The sequence below is a fragment of the Botrytis sinoallii genome (assembly GCF_014898435.1).
Source record: "Botrytis sinoallii strain Bc 23 chromosome Unknown BSIN_011, whole genome shotgun sequence".
Classification (NCBI taxonomy): Eukaryota; Fungi; Ascomycota; class Leotiomycetes; order Helotiales; family Sclerotiniaceae; genus Botrytis; species Botrytis sinoallii.
Window position 1 is genome coordinate 17584 of NW_024066038.1, and position 21178 is coordinate 38761.

The 21178-nt window shown below is 42.7% G+C and overlaps 5 protein-coding genes across 5 annotated transcripts; 2 read left to right on the top strand and 3 right to left on the bottom strand.

The window, feature by feature from the left end:
- Nucleotides 1–754: 754 nt before the first annotated feature.
- EAF02_006683 (uncharacterized protein) lies at nt 755–1845 on the bottom strand (the record flags this gene model as incomplete). The annotated part of the gene is made up of 2 exons (XM_038902731.1): nt 755–1384; nt 1441–1845. The coding sequence occupies 2 exons, from the start codon at nt 1843–1845 to the stop codon at nt 755–757; spliced, it is 1035 nt and encodes a 344-aa protein (XP_038757052.1).
- Nucleotides 1846–12588: 10743 nt separating this feature from the next.
- Nucleotides 12589–13427, bottom strand: EAF02_006684 (uncharacterized protein; the record flags this gene model as incomplete). Its single annotated transcript, XM_038902732.1, has 2 exons — nt 12589–13343; nt 13400–13427. The coding sequence occupies 2 exons, from the start codon at nt 13425–13427 to the stop codon at nt 12589–12591; spliced, it is 783 nt and encodes a 260-aa protein (XP_038757053.1).
- A 383-nt stretch (nt 13428–13810) lies between these two features.
- Nucleotides 13811–14038, top strand: EAF02_006685 (uncharacterized protein; the record flags this gene model as incomplete). Its single annotated transcript, XM_038902733.1, has 1 exon — nt 13811–14038. One exon carries the CDS (start codon nt 13811–13813, stop codon nt 14036–14038), a length of 228 nt encoding a protein of 75 aa, XP_038757054.1.
- Nucleotides 14039–14343: 305 nt separating this feature from the next.
- Nucleotides 14344–15837, top strand: EAF02_006686 (uncharacterized protein; the record flags this gene model as incomplete). The annotated part of the gene is made up of 1 exon (XM_038902734.1): nt 14344–15837. One exon carries the CDS (start codon nt 14344–14346, stop codon nt 15835–15837), a length of 1494 nt encoding a protein of 497 aa, XP_038757055.1.
- Nucleotides 15838–17432: 1595 nt separating this feature from the next.
- EAF02_006687 (uncharacterized protein) lies at nt 17433–19297 on the bottom strand (the record flags this gene model as incomplete). The annotated part of the gene is made up of 2 exons (XM_038902735.1): nt 17433–17731; nt 17944–19297. 2 exons carry the CDS (start codon nt 19295–19297, stop codon nt 17433–17435), a joined length of 1653 nt encoding a protein of 550 aa, XP_038757056.1.
- Nucleotides 19298–21178: the final 1881 nt, after the last annotated feature.

Genomic DNA, 21178 nt, shown 5'->3' on the forward strand with positions numbered 1-21178 from the left:
AGCTGGTTGATAGCGGATGTATTGACAGACTTGATGATGAGCTTGGACTTTTAATCTGGGATAGCGTTAGGTGTCGCAGCTTTGATGATTCGATTGTTGAGTTGAAGATGTTACGAGTACTGCAATACGAATTGAGTTGAAGAAATTTTCATCGTCGTCCGAGATTTGCTAGGTGGCTGTGAGCTAGTGGAGCTTAAGGATTGATAGGTCATACCTAAGCTGCAAACGGATGAGAGTGCAATACGGTGATTGAGCTACTTGTAAAGTCACAGTAATGTATGGCATGTGTCTATTGGAACAGCCTATGCTTTCATCCCTCCTTCGATTTCTAGGCGTTCAGATCGCCGTCGTATGAGAGGTAGCAGTCAAATTTGCGCGAAGTAGAGTACCAAAGTAGTATGTTTTGATTATTTATATTATTTGTTTGTTTGCTTGTTTGTGACTATCTGATGCTATCTTATCCTATCCTATCCATCGTCCATTCATCGTCCATTCAATCCAGGGTATCTACAAATGCATAAAAATGACGGCAGCCTCCCAATCCATACTGTAGACAGTAGAGTAAAACAATAACTATGCTATAAAAACAAAGATATACAGCCGTATATAGGCATTAGACACGTAAGAAATGCGTTCGCTTGCTTGCGTACATGAAATGATGCTGTGATTCTTTTAGAGTTCCGTCCTTCCTTAAGTAACTTTTGATATACACAAAAGAAATATCTATCTTCTAAACCCATCCAACTCCACTCGATCATAGTAAAAGGTTCGTAAGTTGCATCCTCGTGTCCCTCTCCTTTGCCTCCCGAGAATAAGTATTCCCAGGACTGATCGATCGAATAGGGGCCAACTGAATATGTTGAGGACTTGGTGGCGCAGTCAATGGCTGTGGAGCTCCTCTTGGAATTTCTTGTTGCTGTGCATGCCCTGAGATATAATACTCGCGTTGATGATGTGAGTCGCGAGGTGGAGATGGAGGTAGGGGACTAGGGTATTGTTGCTCTGAGCGACGGTGTGGATAATTCACGGATATGCTCGCAGCGCTCGGGCCTCTGCTGTGATGAGAAGATTTTATCGAGTTGAAATGTGCGTGAGTGTAATACGATTCTCTTTCTAATGATGGATGACATAATGATTGTGACTCAAACTCTGATGCGTATGGTGAGGTGTTAGGTCTAATTTGAAGTTGTGGGAGAGATGGTCTTCGAGAGTTGAGACGGTCGAATGATGAGAGAGGTGGAAGTTCGAGGGAGGGTGAGGATGCTACTCTGGGAGAGATGGAGAAGTTTTGAGCAGGTGGTCTGAGATCAAGGAGGGAGCACCATCGAGTGATTCTGCTCGAGATGCTTCGGATACTGATGGTGAAGGAAGAGAAGTGTGTATTCTTCGAGATGAAAAGGTGTCAATGTGACGAGATGTGGTGTGAGAATGAGAGTGAACTGGTCGTGCGAATGATAGGGTTTCAGACTGCTCGTTGAAGGAATGTGAGTGAGACGAAGTCCTTCTACGAAGAACCAAACGACGTCTTCGGTTCATACTTCCATTCCACCAATTCTTTACGGCGTTGTCACTGCGTCCTTGAAGTCTTCGAGCAATTTCGGCCCATCTCTTGCCCATCTCTCCTACCAATCTTTCGATTTGAAGTCCCTCTTCGGGACTGATTGGGTCGTGGTTTAAGGTTGGCTTGAGGTTTTGGTGGTAACGTTCTCGACATTGCTTTGGCGATCTTGAACCGATGAGCTGTGCAATTCTCACCCAGTTCAAAGCTCCTTGTGTATGAACAAGTTGTACCAAGTACGAATCTTCGGCTGGCGACCAAGGCCCGCGTCGATGAGATGATGACATTTTGAAGAATATTAGATGCTGAATGATAAAGATTGAAGATAAAGACAGAAAATCAAAATCAAAATGAAGGTGATGATAATCAGTCGTTAGGTCGATGGGCAAAGACGTTGGGATATAGGAAGCTCCTAATCGGTCAACGGCCCTAAGATGGAATCGGAAGTTCGTGAAAGGATGCCACAAGAGCGGTCAAGGTCTCGAAAAGGTGTCGAAGAGCTCAAGTGCACGGATGGGCCGCGGACTAGCAAGTGGATGTTTTTTTTTCAAAACACAAGGGATCAAGGGATGTAATTTCGCTGTGTACCTGAGCCTGGGACACGAACTAACGGCTGCTCAACGACTGAAAGTTTCCGCGACTACCCTTATTATAGAATCGTCGCTCGGTGCTGTACTTGGTCCTGTGAGTCTCAAGGAAGATGTTACAAGTGGAGACGACGCTAGATATTGTGGTGGTTTCTGGTCTTGGGATGCTTCAATCTCGTCCCTTGATCTAGACTTGTGATGGCGGCAGTGGCGATGAGAAAATACGATTTTCTTTGGATGAAGGGTGACCCTTTCAGTTGAAGCGGAAAGTAGGGAGAAAGCTTGAGCCAGAAGAGTCTGTGTGGTTAAGATTTTAATGATTCGAAACGCAACGCTCTGATGGGTGACTGAGTCGCGTAGATGGGAATTTTTCTTTCAAAAGAGATGAAAGCAAATGCTAGTTATCGATGATATTGAAGATGGATGGACTGGAGTTATATTTGAGAACAGGAAACCGATGGATTGGTATGAAGATGTTGAAATAGGAAAGACAATATCGGGTTGAGGATGGGGCTTATGTCTTGTAAAGTATAGTCGGCGATGGGAAGTATGACAATGATATACATTGATTTCCAGGTAAGCCAGGGACGTAGGGATTCTTACGAAAACATTTTATTGGCGGGCGCGACAACGATCAAGGTCTTAACAGGGGGGTAGTGAGGATGCTTCTGGGGAGGGGTGATGCGTGTTTTGGTATGGGTAGCACGGATCCTGTACACCAGTTTCGATCGGATAAACTCAGGGTATGGGTAGATTTTTTGGGACTTTTTTCTGGGATGAGAATGGAAAGTAGGGATGATGGTAAATGGTGTTTTTAGTCCAAGTGTATGGTGTGGGTGTGGGTGTATGGGTATTGGTATTGGGCCCGGGGTGGATTGTTTGGGTAGCGGGGACGTGATTGATGTGTGGTCGGTGGATGTTGTGCGATGGTCTAGGTATGGGTGGGCGGGTTTTGAGTTTTGTGGTAGGGGTGGTTGAAATAGCAGATGAAGACTTAAGACGTATAGAAGTGTAGTGGATGGTTTGTGCAAACCTTGAAAGATTCGTTTCGTCCCGCTCTTGCTCTTGGGAAACCTAGGGATAGATTAGAACCTAGGAAGTTTTTGGAAAGCTTAGAAGAATACTTTTTGGGGGGTTTCTGATGCTTTGAGACATATCTTACTGGCAAACTAGGCCAACTCGGGTTCTTGAAGGAGTAACATCATATATTGATGATGAATGATCCTCGTTGGCGTTGCGGGAAGGCTTCTGCACAATACCCAATCTTTCGGGTTGCTCAACTCTCCTTTTGCCCCATCTTGACCGTAAGCATCCATGTCTTCCATGTTTACACATCGAATCTGTAAATAAGATGGCTTCTGAACCCAGGATGTGCTACACTGCTACATTAGTAACATAGCTGGCAACGTACCTAACATCCGAATAAGATGCGAGGAGTCTTATACCTAGAACATCATTGACGCGCGAATTGCACTAAGCTGCAAATGGAAATAAATCCATCCATTCCAGTATCCTACACAGCACGATAAATCACAGAAATCCGTGCAAACCAAGACGATTAAAACACCGAAGAGCGAAACTACGAAAGGGAGTGAAAAAGCAAAATGGGGAAGTTGATTTGAAATTTATTGCCTAGCTTATCCTAGTTGAGTAACATCATACCTGGCTAGTGCGCGCTCTGGAGTCTGGACGGGATCTTAGTCTTCCATCCACCAAGGGAGTTACCCGCGAAATGTGTCGTTAGAACTTAGAAGCTAGGATCTTTCTCAGGTACTTGGGTGTGGACTTCGATGTAACACCAAATAGAATACCGTACAGTGCGTACCCAAGAAAAACACACACCTCATCGCAGCAACATGTCGACGAGAGTGGAGGAGCGGAGGCTTGGGACATTTGGCGAATATGGCGAATATGGCGAATATGGCGAATATGGCGAATATGGCGATGAAGGGGGAAGCAAAAATGGATGGAGAAGACAAAAAAGCACTTACCATACGCTCGCCGGGAGATCCTTTTCACACAAATTGGGCATTTGCCACTTTTCCTCCCAACTTCCCAACTCATTGAGCGATTCGAGGTCTGGGCGTCATCCAAAAGGGGAAAATGTGAAGGGAAGGAATACATTGAAATTTCTAAATCAAATCCCTCGAGGTATTCTTCTCGCAGATGTTACTATTTTCTTTTGAAATCCGATATCAGCTATTTCTATCGCATCTATCGCATGATTCACCATGCCATGCCATGCCCTGCCATGCCATCTGATAATTCCCCATCTGTCTGCCTACGAACAAATCTGACACTTTGCACCAATTGACATTCATCTCAATAATGCAAATTGAGCTGTTTGAGATTTGTACGGTAGAGTTGATACCATAATAGATCTTTCCGGGTACTTTTGGCTGAGAGATGGCGTCAATGCGATGCAACAGTTCGTAAAAGTGACGAATGTCTTCTATATCAAGTTACCAAGCATACACAGCACGCTTTTTTCCTTCTTTCTTCCTGAAATCTGAAATCGTGATTCAAAAGGTAAAACGCTTTGGGGTTGTGGGACCATTCCGAAGTCAGCTGAAAAATCATAATAATAACAACGGAAGATTATAGCCAGGTTTGATGAAATGGACCAAGGGACATCATCTTTAACTTTTATTCATACCAATGAAAGCCAATGAAGGCCAATGAAGGACAATGATGGTCATGTGCTATGTATATTTGTATCTATTTGCAGTAAGAGAGTGGAGTTAGTTGAATTAAGCGTTTGTTCACACTAGGTCATTATTGGAATTGGAGAATGGTAAGGTGGTCGGTGCTGCGAAACGAAAGCGAGTTTAGCCCCTTCATCAATGATGGAATTGTGGCCTTTCCTCCTTTCTGCCACTAGCCATCGCCTCACGATAGATGGAGACTCCAAAGAGATCATGAAGTGGCTCATATGTGGACAGTGGATAGTGGACACAAAGCAAAGGGCGAGCGAGCGAGCGACCGCTGCAGTAAATGAAAAAAAAAGTCCCGTCGTAGATCATTAACAACCAAATCTCACTCCCCTCTGCTCAGTAAAAGGTGTGGACCAACTTTAATTTGATGAGATGGGAATCGTGGGAGGGATGAAAGCCAGCTAATCGAACTAATGTCAATTCGGAAATAAAGAACGAGAATATCATGAATCCCATCCTCTAGAATTTTCCGTTGTCATCTGGCCATGTGGCTACCGGTATCTCATCTCATCTACTTGGTAACTATCCAGAAAAACAAATATGCAATTGGAATGTTCTAATCACTTCAATATTTCACCCATTGTTCTGAGGCTTACCCGCATTAATTCCTTTCCGCGCCATTCATAATTCCCCTTAGCCAATGATAGCTTCATACGCACCTCCCAATTCCATTCTCGAAACCCGAGAGATTGCACTTTAAAATATGCATATCCTCTGGCTCAAACCTCTGCCTTGTTGTTCGCAGGCGTGAGTACCTGGTTCCGTTGCCTTATATTCCATGTCATCAGCATGTCCTTCCTGGGTCGGTCTTCCTCTGCTCTTGGGTCATTCATCAGTCAGTACATGTAGACATTCTCCTTTTGTAACACACACTCTGCATTCACTCTCCCATTCATTTATCATGCCACAACACCTAATCCCGAACCGCTCCCTTTGTCCCATCGCATCCGCCTTGTGCCTTTTTTAAATATCCTTCGGTTGTGTCCAATACCTCGCTTGCTTCCGCTGGAATTCCCCTTTTCCAGCTTGTGTTTGTGCGGCCGTGTGCTCAGGTGCGGGTGGTGTTGTTGGGACGGACTAAGTTCAAGACGGAAATAAACGGTGCGATATGATGTGATGGGATGGGATCTCACAGCGCAGCGCATCACATCACATCACATCACGCCGCCCATTCAGTCGGTACGGTAAGTACAGTAAGCCCTGGGAGATCACTGTTATGCTTTTTGTTCGCGAGGCTTTAGGGGCGTCTTCATGCCATGGCGTAGAACGTATAGGCTGCTGAGAACCCCAATGCACATGCTATTTCTGTACCTGTCAACAAAAACGCCATCATATGGATTATTGATTTGTGTAGGCAGATACATAGAGAAATGTGAGCAATGGTTTATGCGCATCATACTCCATTCTATTAGCCTGATATCATTTATCATATCAATTTCTCTCACATCGGAGGAATTCCATGCCTCACCTGATAAAACACGGGCCCAAATATCCCTCTCTTTCTCCGTTTCTCTCAGCCACGGCCAGTTCGCCGGGATAGATGTATGGATATGGATGGCACAGCTTTCGACTGGGATTCTGGTTTATCTGTCGGGATTCCCAGGTTCACAATGTCATATAATATGTATGAGCACAATGAAGAATAGATGATATTCCGTTCCACTCCAACTCCAAGGATGATGATTTACGCATTATTTCATTTGGGACAAAACGATATTTGCATTGCGTTGTGGAACATCGATATACGGCTGGGCGAGCTAGGAAAATAACTGCTACGGAGGCACGCCGCACTGCAGATCGCTTTCGCTCCCGCCCGAGTCCCGAGGGTGGGAATCTCTCAACACGATATTCAGAATTCGAAATATATGTTTTGCCTAACTCATGATGCAATTTAATATATTACTCTTTATCTCTGTCTTTCAGTCGTCAAGCTAGCTGAACTGGATAGATACAATGTGATCATTTGTGGTCCAGATTCGTAAATTTTAACTTTCCCGGACGCTCAAGCTTCATCTCCAATACCCTTCCTCCATTTAGCATTTTGTGATTACTATACATCAAGTACCTAGGTAGGCACGTCCGTACGTACAAAAGAAGCTTTCTACACCCCTTCAAAACTATTGACTCTCCAGTATGTATCTCCACCCAAGAAGTCTTGATGTCACCCACAAAATAATCTGATCAAGTAAGGCTTGCGACAGAGATCAACCAGAGCCCTTACCGATCATACCGAGGAACCTTACCTTCCTCCCTTGGCTGTTGCATGCTGGCGTACAAGATAGAGCCAGACGTACATACATCTTCTTCTGTATTCGCTGCACCTATCCGGATCCAGCAGTAAGGTTCACGGGCTGGAAAGTTGTACTAGTACCTGCCGTGAACACGGTGAGGTGAGGGTGGATAAATAACGGTTTACAAGGTGTCTGATAGGATTGGGTTCCCTCATTCAATAGGAATCCTAACGAAATGAATTGTGTTTACTTCGGGGGTTGAGTATTATTGACTCTGAGTACCTACCTAGGTAGACCTAGATGAACTTGCTGAGAGCTTTTGACGATGCAGTAAACAACCGGCACTTCGAATATCTCGTGCAAGGAAGGAGAGATTCCACGAGTGCTGAATTTCGGTACAATAGACCCGCCCCAGCCCCAACTGGTGATCTTAGACAAAAGGTCAATGATCAGCAGCAGCTAATAGATCTCATCAATGATCATTTTCCAGCACTACGGTAATTCACGATTTTGTAGATCTGCCCTTCCGACTCTCCAGGAAGTCTCCATCGCAACCCAATATCAATAAATCTCCTCCGGGGAAACCACTTTTCTCACCCTGCCAGTGTCATCACATCACCCCCTTCATCGCAATGTCACACAGTATCAAAGCTTTAAAGTCGTGATCCTACTCGTCAAAACTATAACGTTTGATCCAGCCCATCGGGTCTCCCCAAGTCTGCAAATCATCACCCAATCCATTTAGGAAAGTAGCATATGGTCGCCGATATCCCCCTGGCAAAACTTGGCGCTGACAGGGGCCATGCAATGCAGGCACTATTAACATCGTGACTCGTGTTTTATGCTGTGCTACTCTTCATCCTGCTGTGTGCGGAATTGTTATGTTTCATAAGGGCTCTTCAATGTTGCTGTAATATCCGTCATTGGGATTGCTGCAGTCACGACGTGCAGAGAGATTTTTGTCGATATTAATGTTGTACAATACGGTGATTCAGGCGGGTACAACAGAAGCGGCACGTTTATCGTCGTGAGGTTAAGTAATTTCTCGGGATTTCAGGGGGTCATGTTTCTTGTTCCTTCCTACCGGTATCCAAGGAAAGCAAATCAATTCAATACTTTGTCACCTGGAGCCATACAAGCCGATTCCCCAATGTCCCAGGAGATCTGGAACAACGATAATGGAACTCTAAATGGTGATGACAGTGGTTGGACAACAGAAAGCGGCAGAGTACGGTACCATCCGCTGGGGTTGCAGAAATGGAAATTCGTGATGGATAAGGTGGTATTGCTAATGATCGATATTGACATTTAGATGTTGGGCTTTCTGAGACGGGCGATGCTTGCTGTTATGATGATGATCGGCTGAATCAACATAACAACAGTATTTCATACCCGGGCTCATATCAATCACATGTACCAGTACTATTGCAGAATCCGAATCCAATATTTGGACAACATGGAAGCAGGGTTGTGTTATTACCCAGCAAAAGCAAGCAAGTGAACGAACATGATGCATATCACACCGAATGGGAATTCTACGGAAAGATTCCCGCTGATGATTACTCACCTTGTGTAAATCTTGTGGCTATTGTAGAGCATGCAAGAGATAGATGAATCGGTGAATGAAGTTTCAGGTGCAGGGAACTGAAGTGTGTTTTTGTTTGCTTTTTTGTCTTGAGTGGTTCCTGTTAGCTGGTCCCGATGATCGAAATTCAGCCGTTGAAGAAACGGAGATGGGAACGGGGATAGGGTTCAAACTGGAAAAAGCAAACGAAATCTCCAATTATCATTTCAATACTTGGTAGCGAAAGCCAAGAGAACAAGTTGTGCGCAAGATGAATTTGAATTTGTACACAGTCTCCGAAGAAGAAATGCTGATTTCGTATAAACGACTCTCTTATATTGTCTATATTGTATGCTAGGTACATACTCCGTAGGTATTAGGTAGTCCAACTGCTCAACTGTTTACGGAAAATCCTCGGCCAGCTCCTCAATTGCCGCCTCCTTGGACTTAAAAAGGAACTACTCGCACAAGCAATCCAATCACCACTGCTTTGCTCCGGGCCTACGCCATGATCTACGGGCACTTGCTTTCGCTTGCCTACCTAGTTTTGCGTCGCTGCGCTTGTGGGGTTGTTCCGCCTTGCACCTTGTATTGGAATAATTTTCTTGCTTCCAAGGTTGTTATTGCATTCCAAGGTTGTCCAAGCTCAGTGGCTGATGGTTGGAAGAAGGAGGTGGAAGTGCCTTGATCCATGTCTGAACGAACACGAGCGAGCGAATGAATGCTCCCTAGCTCACCAGATATTTGATGAGAAAACGTTCGCTAGTGTATCGAATTAGATTAGTTAGGGCGAATAGCTTGCCAGCTGTCAAAGGTTAAGCTGGGTTGAACTTGTATATGAAGGATACTGGAGGGCTAATGTCAAAATGTTACAGGCTCTAAATTATAGTCTACAGATAAAGTTTTGGACAGAGATTTGCACGTCGGCACCGAAACAGATGGCGTAGTCGTGCATCGTTACTAGGCATAAAGTTGGATAGGCTTTATATAATGGATGTCAGATGGGAGTTCAGAACAAGGGCAGATAGAAAAGTGTTACACTCGGATTGTTTTTTCCCCTCATCATGCCCCAGCCTGTGAAAAGAGCGACGAATTCCTTAACATGGATAGGAGTCTCGATTCACGGAAGTGTACTTTTTGCTGGGTCAGTTGGTCGATCAGGGCCTTTCCAATTATCATCTACGTATCCATCTATATGTAGATCCTATTATTGATCTTGGGTATCCAAGATGGGGTATTCGAGTTTACGCTTCTTATTTCTCCAGCTCATGTATCCCTGATATCAATCATATCAATGTAAGGAGCATCAACTGTAGAAAAGTTTCAGAAATTCGCTTTCAGGATAGATATTTAGGCACCACAATTAATGAACCCTTGATATATATATTGTTCAAGGATGCATGTGAGATTTGTATAATTCTTTCTTTTGCCTCTCAGCAATGGACCCAGATACACGGATATGAGCGTCGGTATGATACCCGTCGAAGGAGTGGAAATGGAAGCCCGAGAAAAAGCAAAAATCCGTTGGAAAGCTATTTTTGGTAATAATCATCCTTGAGACAGATATGCGAGAGATGGGGGATCCCATGGCAATGGTTACCCCTGTGACGGGATCCTTTCACAGCTCTATCCGTCGGCGCATGTACGAGGGGGTGTAGAAGTTGGTGAGGCTCGAGATGGTAAGTGGTGGTGTTGTGTAGTATTATGTTAAGTGAGGCTGATGTATGGAGAAGTTTTTGGAGCATTCCAGGCTTAGTGATATTCCCTGATATTAACCTTTGAAGCACTTCTTCCCCTACAATATATCTCTGACAAGCAACAACTTTATCTCCAGTAAGCTCAATCAATTCAAAATCTGAAACTGATGTACCGACTGCTGTTCCTAAATTAAGAACCTTGGAATAAAAAACATCATAGCCTTGAAATGTCGGTATCGGACAGATACTTCAAGCGCCCTGCGCCAAACCACTGCTCAGTCCGATCTGTTTATATGTGGGGATGATAAACACGGGATCTCCGTAAAATAAATTGAGGTTGAGATATAAATGGGGATAACGGGGGCAGTTTATTGATCTTCAGATCGAAAGTCTCGTCTTTGACAGGGCACCCTGAAGGTGATTTAAAGAGATCTTCATTCTCAGTGTTACACTTTGAATGACGGATATCAGATGTGTACCCATCTTCGCAAACTTTTCCTCCGTTTAGAGCAAGATGGAAAATGAGTACCAAGATCTTATAGCTGGGGTTATGCATCCTTGATACGGATTATCATGGTTGTTGGGATTGTTTGGTAATAGGTATGAAATCTCTATGGTTCTAAGCCTTGACCTAGAAACGGCTCTTCCCCTTGTCCAACCACAGGAACCCTTGCCCTAGCACCTTACCCTTTTAGGTTAATTTTGGCGATTTCTTGAATGAGGCGCTGCGTAAAAGGCGAGAAAGCAGATGAGGCTACCATGTATGAATTTCCCTGATCACCATGACTAAGAATCGAATCCAGGAGAGAGAATTGACAGTTCAAGAATAACTTTTATCGCAATGCTTTCGTTGCTCGTTGCTTCCTGCGTTATGGGGTATCTATTCAGCTCATGACAATTGGCAAATCTGATTCGTGTAGATCTCCTTCGCCCTGGAAACAATGCTACGGCATTGTTCATTGCTTCATGCGAGATACTATCCATTTAAGAACCGGTGTGGAAGATGTGGCTGAAGGTGTGCGTGTGCACATTGTTTGTTCAATGCTGATCATGTTATTCTGCGTACATCGAGTTGCATACCCGTCTGCAAGTTTGCGCTGCCATGTACAGTTCCGACCGTTGCCTTCTATATTCATTGGCTATCCCCTCACCTGCTTCATTACCCACAGGTAAGCATGCGATCAAGTACAGTAGTAAATGAAACCCTCAAAAAGGCCTAGAAGAGCCAAACTAAACCGGTAAGGCGGAAAGGATCTGCAGAAACCTTTTGGACAAGAGGTCTCGCCAATCTACAACTTGGTAGGTGGTAAGCAAGCATAACGGGTTCTAGAAAATGTTGCTTTTCTTTGGAGTATCAGCAATATACCACGAGGTGGAAAGCCGACAATCCTACTCGATGTATACACACCTGATGAGCCGCTCTAGCCTCTATCCCCAAAAAGGCGAGTGGCTGGACGGGACAGTCCTTCTCACGTTTCCCCCCCAATTTTTAAAGACATCGCCGACATTATTATTTTGGCGTTTAAAACGGTAGACAGATTATTTGCGATTCAAGTACACTGTACGGTATTCCTATGCCTAAAGGATACTGGGGTACCTTTAGACAGGTCTCACTTATTGGTAGAATTTACGAGTGAATTTTGCGATGATTAGTGCACATTCCCCTTCGTTCTCTACCACTCGATGTTTCCAGCGGTCAATATCGATAATGTTGTCGCTCGGGTTTTTGGTCTTTCTGCATTGCAACGCTACTTTGTGACTCCAGAGATTCGGATTTCATCTGAGAGTATCATTTCGGAATACATTGTCAATTAGAATCATCGAGATCTGGGGGGCTGCCCACATTGGGACGGCATTCTATTTATCCTCATAGTTCTTATGTACATGTAAAATTTTGTAGTCTTCCATTGCAGAAGTATCGGGGACCTCTATAGGTACATATCGTGGTCGACAGTCTAGGTCGCCGACCTACATTAAATACCAAAGATACCTGAAATTTCATCAACGTTGGTGCTACTTTATCCTGAATCCAAAGCAATAACGATCAATAGTTACCAAGGTAATGGAGATGATGTGCATCAACGTCTTTGCTACCACGGGATTGCAAAGAATGGGACTGGTAGTAAAATCCATGAGGCGTAGATACTTGTTGAAGATCTCACTTGTAATTATTGCAAACAAGAACGTCATTTTGTTGTACCCGTTCATTCTAAATCGAGATCTAGACCCGAAAGCACTCATAATTTCCACGTCGCATTCCTTGACAACTTGGGGACTGCCACGCATATATCCTTATCCGTTGTCTCCAGCTCTGCCTCTTGACAATCTTCAATTCCTTCCCCATTTGCAAATTGCACCACGACGAAATCAATGGGCTTCTTCCCCACGACCACCATCGGAGCATGCCAGGTCCCCGCTCCATAGGTGACCGCCTGTGAACCATTCGCTAAGAAAGCCTGAATTCTATTCAGGTCCGGTAAACCGCGACCGGGCAGGTTCTCAACATTATCATCACTCGTGCTTGTTTGGGGGGAGAGAACGGGGACAGGTAAGGTTTCATCGACTGATGACGGCGTTAAACTCGGTGCTACGACAACCAAGTAACATACATCTTCTTGCTCCGAGGGTGATATCCCGAGAGGTATGAATGTTTGAGTCGTGAAAGGATGTCTTTCCAGTATGGTGACCGGAAATAACCCCCCGATATTGCTATCGTGAGACGGGAGAAGCGAACGAGGTGCGCATACAAACATGTTCATGACTGCATTCGCGACCCGTTGACTAGGAGCGCTCCCGTAGTAATCCTTCATATGCGTGACATCTAGGTATTTGAGCGCGGTACCTTGGTTGGCTTGTACCGCATTTGGTGGTAAGGTTTTGATCGTTGATGATGGGATCACCGCTGGTGCGGGGTTTTGAATCACAGCCCCAAAAGTTGCAAAATCATCTTGATTGAGTGGTTTTGTATGAATTATCTTTTCTTTGATATTTGCTTGATAGTCACAGGCATCTTAATAACTTTTTCTTGATGTCTTTGCTCTGGTTTACGTGGATGCTGTCTGGTCTTTTCGAGCATCATGTGAAAGTCGAAAGTGGGTGGGATCACGTGGGTATTTGGCACGTGATCAGCTGGCCTCTACCCTTCTTGAACTCCTCCATCGTTCATTCTCGAGGACCTGATAACCTTTACAATTGAATCGAACGCTTCCACATAGTGTGTTGAAGTCTGAGTATTTGGATTTATTTTTGGGATTACTCGTCCTATATTTCTATTCTTTCGATACCTATACCACCTCCTTCCAACGTAATATCTCCTTTCGATATACTACCTCTGTTCGATATACCATATCTGTTGGACCTACCACCTCCTTCTAGTATATCATCGTCTTCAATACTATGATAACAATTATCCTAGACAGCTATTGTAGCATCAATATTACACCTTAGTATAATGATGCGATGCAGTCCCTCCGAATTTCACCTTCTACATATCTCTCAGAGGCGCAAGTCTTCATTGGCCTTCCAGTTTATCCTTCACCTTCGGCGGATCCAAATCAATACAATACCAGTGAATCTGCGTCCCAAGTCTCTATTGTTCCATTATCTCTGCTCAACTCGCGTCTTACCGGCAAAGTTTTCCTATTGTACTTGCAAGGTCAATTCACTCTTGAAAACAATAATCAGTAGCGAGAAAATTCTGTCGTCGTTGCAGAATTTTTCGGCACAATTCAATTTTCCCTATTGTAATTGCTCTCGCTACGATCATGGCGAACACCTTGTTGAGCATGTCGATGGGAACAATAGAGTCAATAGACCTTCTATTGTCTGGATATAGCTTCAAACCCATGGTATGCTTGGTAGAATTTTACCTATATTCTTCTCTTCTTGTATTCTTGGATAGCTTCTTCCTGTGACCGTTCAATCGTACATTTTGAACATACCAATTTCTAAATTCACATCTCTCAATTGTAATCCATACCTATTCTTTCATCATGGTGTTCACCATGCCTACCGAATTTTCCTTCGCGAATATGGACGAGGACTCTGCGAAAAAAGCTCTGTCTGTCATAGCATCCTTCTTTTATATTCAGGAAGGCGGAGTGCAGTGGTTGAACGATAATCTTAGCCAATTTGGTTGCACAGCCGATGGTTTAGTTAACGAAGCCTTAGTTGATCCGGAGCTAACACAACATCAAGTCTGCCAAGATCTCCACCACGCATATCGTCTTCACATCAATCCGAATGACGAAGATGTTTCTGCATACGAGACACCAGCCCCTACGACTGGTGGCAAAGGCAAGAGTGCGCGCCCGTTTGATAAGCCCTTTGCTTATGCAGCAATACACCCTCAATTCCTTGTAGAGCAAGCGCTCAAAGCTCGACTTGCAAAACTTGACGAAGTGCCTGTCGAAAAACAACCCTGTGGAGAGACTGCCGAGCTGGAGGCTTCTCAGCAAGAATCTCCTGTTACCGATCAACTTGTCAACCAGCTTGAGTACGAGTCTTCAGATGCCGACTACTCTGAATACCAATCCGAGCCAGAGGATTTCGTTAGAGGCACATCCAATATTTCCGATGACGATTATTTAGACGATGAAGATTATGTCGAGAAGTCAGTTACCAACTTCGATGGACTATCCTACGAACAACAGCTCACTCTTACCATCGAAGCCTCTCTGAAAGAGCACTCATCACAGAAGTATAACGGCGAATCTTCTGGTACAAGCAATCAAATTACACCACCACCTTCTCAGCAAAAGACAACTGTACCAGCGAACTATTCTGGTGGGAAAACCATCTTATGTCCAGGCCAATCTTCCAGTGGAAAACACATCTTGCCCGCATCGCCACAAACTACTTCGTGTCCATCTTCCCTTAATAGAAAGCGAGAACACGATGATGACGAGTCTCATGATAATGAAGATTATATTAAGTCCAGTCATCGGCCAACCAAGAAGCGCACGAAGTCTGTCACTAAGCCATCTGTTCACACACCGGCTTCTTCATCTGCCTCAGCTACTAGTGATTTAATTTATTCTCCCCCAGTCACTACATCTGGCTCCGCTTCTTCTACTTTGAGCTGTCGCAAAGCATCCTCCAAGCCTCGCAGAACACCCCGATCTTCTCGCAAAAGTGGTACTGCCAGTAAACCCCGTCGCGCCGCCTGGACCGATGACGAAACATTCAAGCTCTACGAATGTCTTGTCAAACGTCGAGAAGTTGAAGCTAAGCACCCTGATCTTGTTAAACTCTACGATGCTCCTCTCTGGAAGCACATCTCGGAAGAACTTGCTTCTGTCCATGGCATTCATCGAGCACCTGGTGGTTGCAAATCTAATTGGAATCGAAATGGACGAGAGTTCTTTGATTTTGATGAACGATCGACTTTGAAACGCTCGAAGTCTCTGGCTACCAGTGTTCAGGTTCCAAAGAAGGACAGAAAGGGAAAGAAGCCTGTTGCCGTTGATGAGGTTGATGATGAATAGTTGGTTGTGACTTGACTCTCAAGCGGGTGTTTGGTATTTCTTTGCTTCCTTGTTTTTTTCAGGTTAATTGGTAAATGCTGGTTGCTTGATGGGGGTTCTTTTGGCTCATCCTACCTGTTTTCAAAGTGGTTCTTCGGTTATATGGCGGTTTCATTTGTTGCCCTTTATCCATTTCTGGATGGCATGGGGTTTTCGTAGTCAATTACATGTTGACGAGACTATGGTCACTTGTTTCTTGAGTCTTGCCATTGTGCTTGCTAGCCCATTATTCATGGCTTGGCTCGATATCGTACTTTTTAGGAATGTATCTAGATAACTTGCTCTACGGTTGCTTCTACGGAGATAATTATACACGATGGAATGATTTACATGTTTCATCTTATACAGTATCTTGTTTTGGTCCTCGTGACTTGTGTGCCACATAACCACACAAATTTCTCTTTCCCTTTCGCCCTTCTGCCCTGATGGCCTCATGCATGCTCTTCCTCACGACGAGGGAGACTCAAATTGGTGAGAAGCCGCCGCCAATAAACACGAAATATATTCAATAAACAAATGAATCCATTCCATGAAGACCAAAGAAGTCATCGCACTGGACGATGATCATTTAAAAGTAAGGAAAACTAAACAGTCAGGTATACCAGAGGAAAAGAAGAAATCGGGTGGCCCTTACGATGATGCTTATGAATCTTATAAACTCATAGCATGCTTCTATCTTGCACATACCTTATATATAGACTCTAGGATGCAGAACCGGTGGGCGTAGCCATCTAAGGATTGATCAAAGATATAAAGAATCAATATCACTACATCACAATCAAGTATGGTTATGGGAGAGTAATACCCTGAAGTTTGAAATTCTACTGCATTTAAACTGTTGATGCATAGAAAGAAAAGAGAAGTGAAAAGGTAAATAGTGGATTTAACTCAGCGGTCTTGATATGTAGAAAATATCTCCGAGATTCTGCGTATTGCGCAATTTTTGTATGAGAAACACATTTTCTGATCAGAATTGAACCGCGGTTTTGTGTTATAGAATGGTTAATGAAGGAGATGGCTCATGGTGAGTTACAGAGAGAAGCTTTACGAACTGAAGAACGTATTGTATCTCAATGATATTTTGCTGTGGGTATCTTCTTTCCACAATTTCCAATGACCTTTGTTTCTCTATCCTACTTCGATCTTACCTAGCTGGTCATGATATGGAGGGTCGGGTTATGTTGGATTTCACTCTGGGTACCTACCTGGACTTTCATCGCATCTTACTTTGCTTGTAATGGTGGACAGGACGAAATAGATTTTTTCTCTCTTATTCCGATTATTCTGAGTATTAATGTGTGCTTTCTTTTCCACAAGTTTCTGATTATGACATGAGGAATTGCTATTCCTATGCCTGTCTATATTTGCTTGTTTGGGCGGTGGGTAGGTAGATCGATGAAGAGTTATGTGAGGTGTATACTTTTTGAATGGCCTGCGGCAAGCAGAAATCACCATCATTTCACATACACATGAAGATGAAAGTAAAGTCTTAATCATTGTACTCGTCAAGCCTAACCTTCAAAGCATAACTTATATACTTATAAAACAATCACTGCCTAGTTGTCATCCTCCGACTCGCTACTATCAGCATTTTCATCAGAATCACTTTGCTCGTGGTCATTTCCTAGTACTACGAGTTCTTCGGGTTCCTCTGATTCATTTCTAGTCATCTCCTCAGCCTCCGAACCACTGCTTTCTGAGATGCTTGACCTGCTATCATCATCTGTTGCCTCCCCGCTATTCGATTTCGAGTCATCGTGCTCAAACTCGGGGCCATGTTCCTTGAACGCGTGGTCAGGAAATTCGACGTGTATAATATCTCGGTGGTCGTAACATTTGGCACAAAATAATAAATCTAAACACACAATACATTCGTAGCACAAGCCCCATATCTCCTAGCTTGACGTCAGTGAACTATATTGGAATTACTTATATAATAATAAGCAAGTATTTTGTCTATTGACTTGAAGCAAATGTTTGTACTGTATAACATCTGGTGAAAAGGGGGTTTGGGGGGTGAGGGGGGATCTACCCATAAACATCCATCACAAGCCCATCCGATCCTACGATAGGCTTTTTTAGGGCTGGAAACATTCGCGCCACACTGTCCAGAATTTTCTGAAGATGTTCCGCCGAGTCCTTCGTCTTCTTTAGGGCCACCAGAGTTCTCGAGGCGAGCAATAACACTGTCATCAGCTCCCCTATAACTAGCAATCCGAAGCGGTGACCAGAACTCCTCCCTGACATGACATTGGGCACATCTATTCGCACCGCGCTCTATCAATATTCTAATAGTTTCAATTTCATTAGCAGCTTCACCAGCTTCCCATTCTTTTATCATATTCCCTGTACCCCGTACTGCCCAGTGTAGAGGGGTCCAACCGTCAATATCCGTTTCGTTCGCCTTCTTTTGCCCCATAAGATCTAACAACTTCTTGACGGTACTCGACCGGCCTGCTTGACAGGCGTAGTGAAGCGCCGTGCGACCGAGCTTATCTTTGGCAGTAACATCACCGCCGGCTTCAATGACGATGTCTAGATTTTTGCCACCGTGAATAGCAGCTAAGTGAATGGGCAGCCTGCCACAAAAGTCCTGGGTATGAACCGACGCCCCTTTCTCTAGCAGTAGGTTGACTATTTTTGGTTTCATGAACATCGAAGCCACGCCAAATACACAACCCCAGCGGCTATGTGTTCCATTGATGTCAGCACCTTTCTCGAGAAGGTAACGTATTAGGTCCTCCGTATTTTTGCCTTCAGACTCTTCCTGGGTATATACTCTCAAGCATGTTGCTATTAGTGGCGTTCCTAGAGGGCCAATTGAAGATTTATTAACATTAGCACCATTCTCCACCAGCAGTTCTGAAAGCTTCAGCGACAGATTGTCGCATGCACGATGAAGAGGCGGATCATCTTTGCCTGGTTCAGTTCCAGATAAGTTTGGGCTGGCCCCGTGTTCAGGCAGATAAGATACAATTTCTATCGCGCTATTTTTATTGCCTCTTACCGCAACTTGTAGCGGTGTACATCCATCATCTGCCTGAATATTGATTTTTGCACCTCCTCGAACGAGATATTGAACGTTCCTCAATGTGAGACTTCCCATCATATGTAAGGGCGTGTATCCTTGGTTGTCTGGTTGGTTTAAGTCGATCTGTGAGTGAAACTCCATTAAACTACTCAGAGCATCGCCGTCCACTGCCAAGTGTAGCGCACTTTTGCCATCTTTGGCCCTGTGCTTGAGATCTGCACCGGCCTCTGCTAACAAAGCGACCGTGGCTGGTTTGTTTGATTGAGCAGCAAAAAATACAGGTGTCCATCCCTTCCAGAACTCATTGTCTAGAGGAACCTTGGCGTTGACGTCAGCCTTATGTTCGATCAAAATTCTCGCAGACTCTTCATTACGCTCTGCTGCAAGCATGAGTGCCGTGAGGTTCTGGGGGGTTCGCGCTTCAAAGTTCTTAGTTTTTCTGGCTAAGGGCTAGTTTGGATGTACAAATCCGCACTGGATCCGCTGAATATTCCGCTCTTTTTGAAAACGGATTTTGAATTCATATTTGAATATCAAATTGCGGATTTCGTTAAATAATCCGTATTTCAATGAATTTAGTATATTTCGAGGTGGGGAGGAGGTGGATCATTCTAAAATGACACTAAATAATCCGTGTTTTCACCAAATTTGTATAGGAAAACAAGGGTGCGGATTGAAAACGAGGATTAGAAAAAGTAGTCCTCGTTTTCAATCTAACAAATAATCCGTGTTTTTATAGGTTTTTATAGGCCTTTCACCCTATATCCATATAGTATTATAATGATATTAGTACTTCAAATACCTAAATTTATAGGGTATCTTTATTTTTCTTTAAATCGTCTCTGATTTCGATTTCGATTACTTTATATTTTTATTCCTTATATACTAGAATATATATAGCTTAGTTTAAAAGTAGATTCTTTAATATTCTTTTTATTATAGCTTTAGATTCTATTAATGATTTAGATTGTAAACTGTCTTTTTCTTATTTACAATGAGCGATGATGAGATTAATGATTCTGAATAGTTTATTCCTATCTTGATTTATAATTTAGCTGCTGTTATTGGCTCTTTTTATTATATTCTAATTTCGAAAAAAAGAACTGGTATTCCTGGTGAATTTAAAACACAATCTCTTCTTGATTCTAAATATCCTTAATGTTGTCAAGAATAACTATATATATCTCTATGCACTTTTCGATTTTTGATTGAGTTTTGTTATGAAAAAACAAAACTATAACACTTTCAATATATTTCAATTGATCAAAAGCTATATGTATTTCTTTATATTGTAGGCCAGCATGGAACTATATATAGTATAGCTGAAGCCTTTTCTTATTCTGAAGAAACAATCTATAGATACGAAAAACACCTTATATAAATCTACTTATTAGTTTATTCTAATACGCTTTAAAATGGTTTTATCAAGTTTTAAATGCTATAATAATATTATACCTATTAGTAGTAAAACTATTGGATCCAGCTATACAATTCGCTCTTTCTTGAGTAGCAGAAGATGAAAAATATCGTATATATTTTGCGAATTGCCTAGGAGCTTTCAATAGTACCTTTATTTCAGTAACAATACCTTTCGAAGATCGATCTGCTTATTTCAATCGAAAAGGGTATACTGCACAGAATATTCTTGTAGTAATTACTTTCAATTTACAATTCTGCTATATATTAATCGGTTGGGAAGGTTTTGTGAATAATCAAAAGGTACTTTCAAATACTTTGATTTCAAAAGGTTTATGAATTCCAGAAGATTATTATTATCTAGATAATATAGGATATATAAATACTGGGTAGATTCTTATTCTATTCAAAGAGGTAAGATATCATTTATAAGAGCAATTGGGATTTAATAAGATATTCAAAACATTAGAAGAGCTTTTCAACCTTCGACACTCTTTTTTATAAAATGAGGTTAAAAGAATTTTTGGAGTATTCAAAATGCACTTTCCATTTCTAATACAACAATAAAAATATCTATATATAATTCAAATATATATAGTTTATGCTTTATATACTCTATATAACTTTATTCGATAAAATAGCTTTGAAGAAAATCTATTCGAAGTTCAATTTGATTATATTATTGATTATATTCCAAGCATTATAGATAATATAATAATGAATTCAAGTAATAATGAATTAGATTCTATTTCGTTATAATTTATAAACTACTTTTGATAAGAAATTGTAGAGGCTATGTGGAGAGATTATTGTAAAATAAAAAGAGTTCGAAAAGTGTGAGAGAAAGAAAAGCAA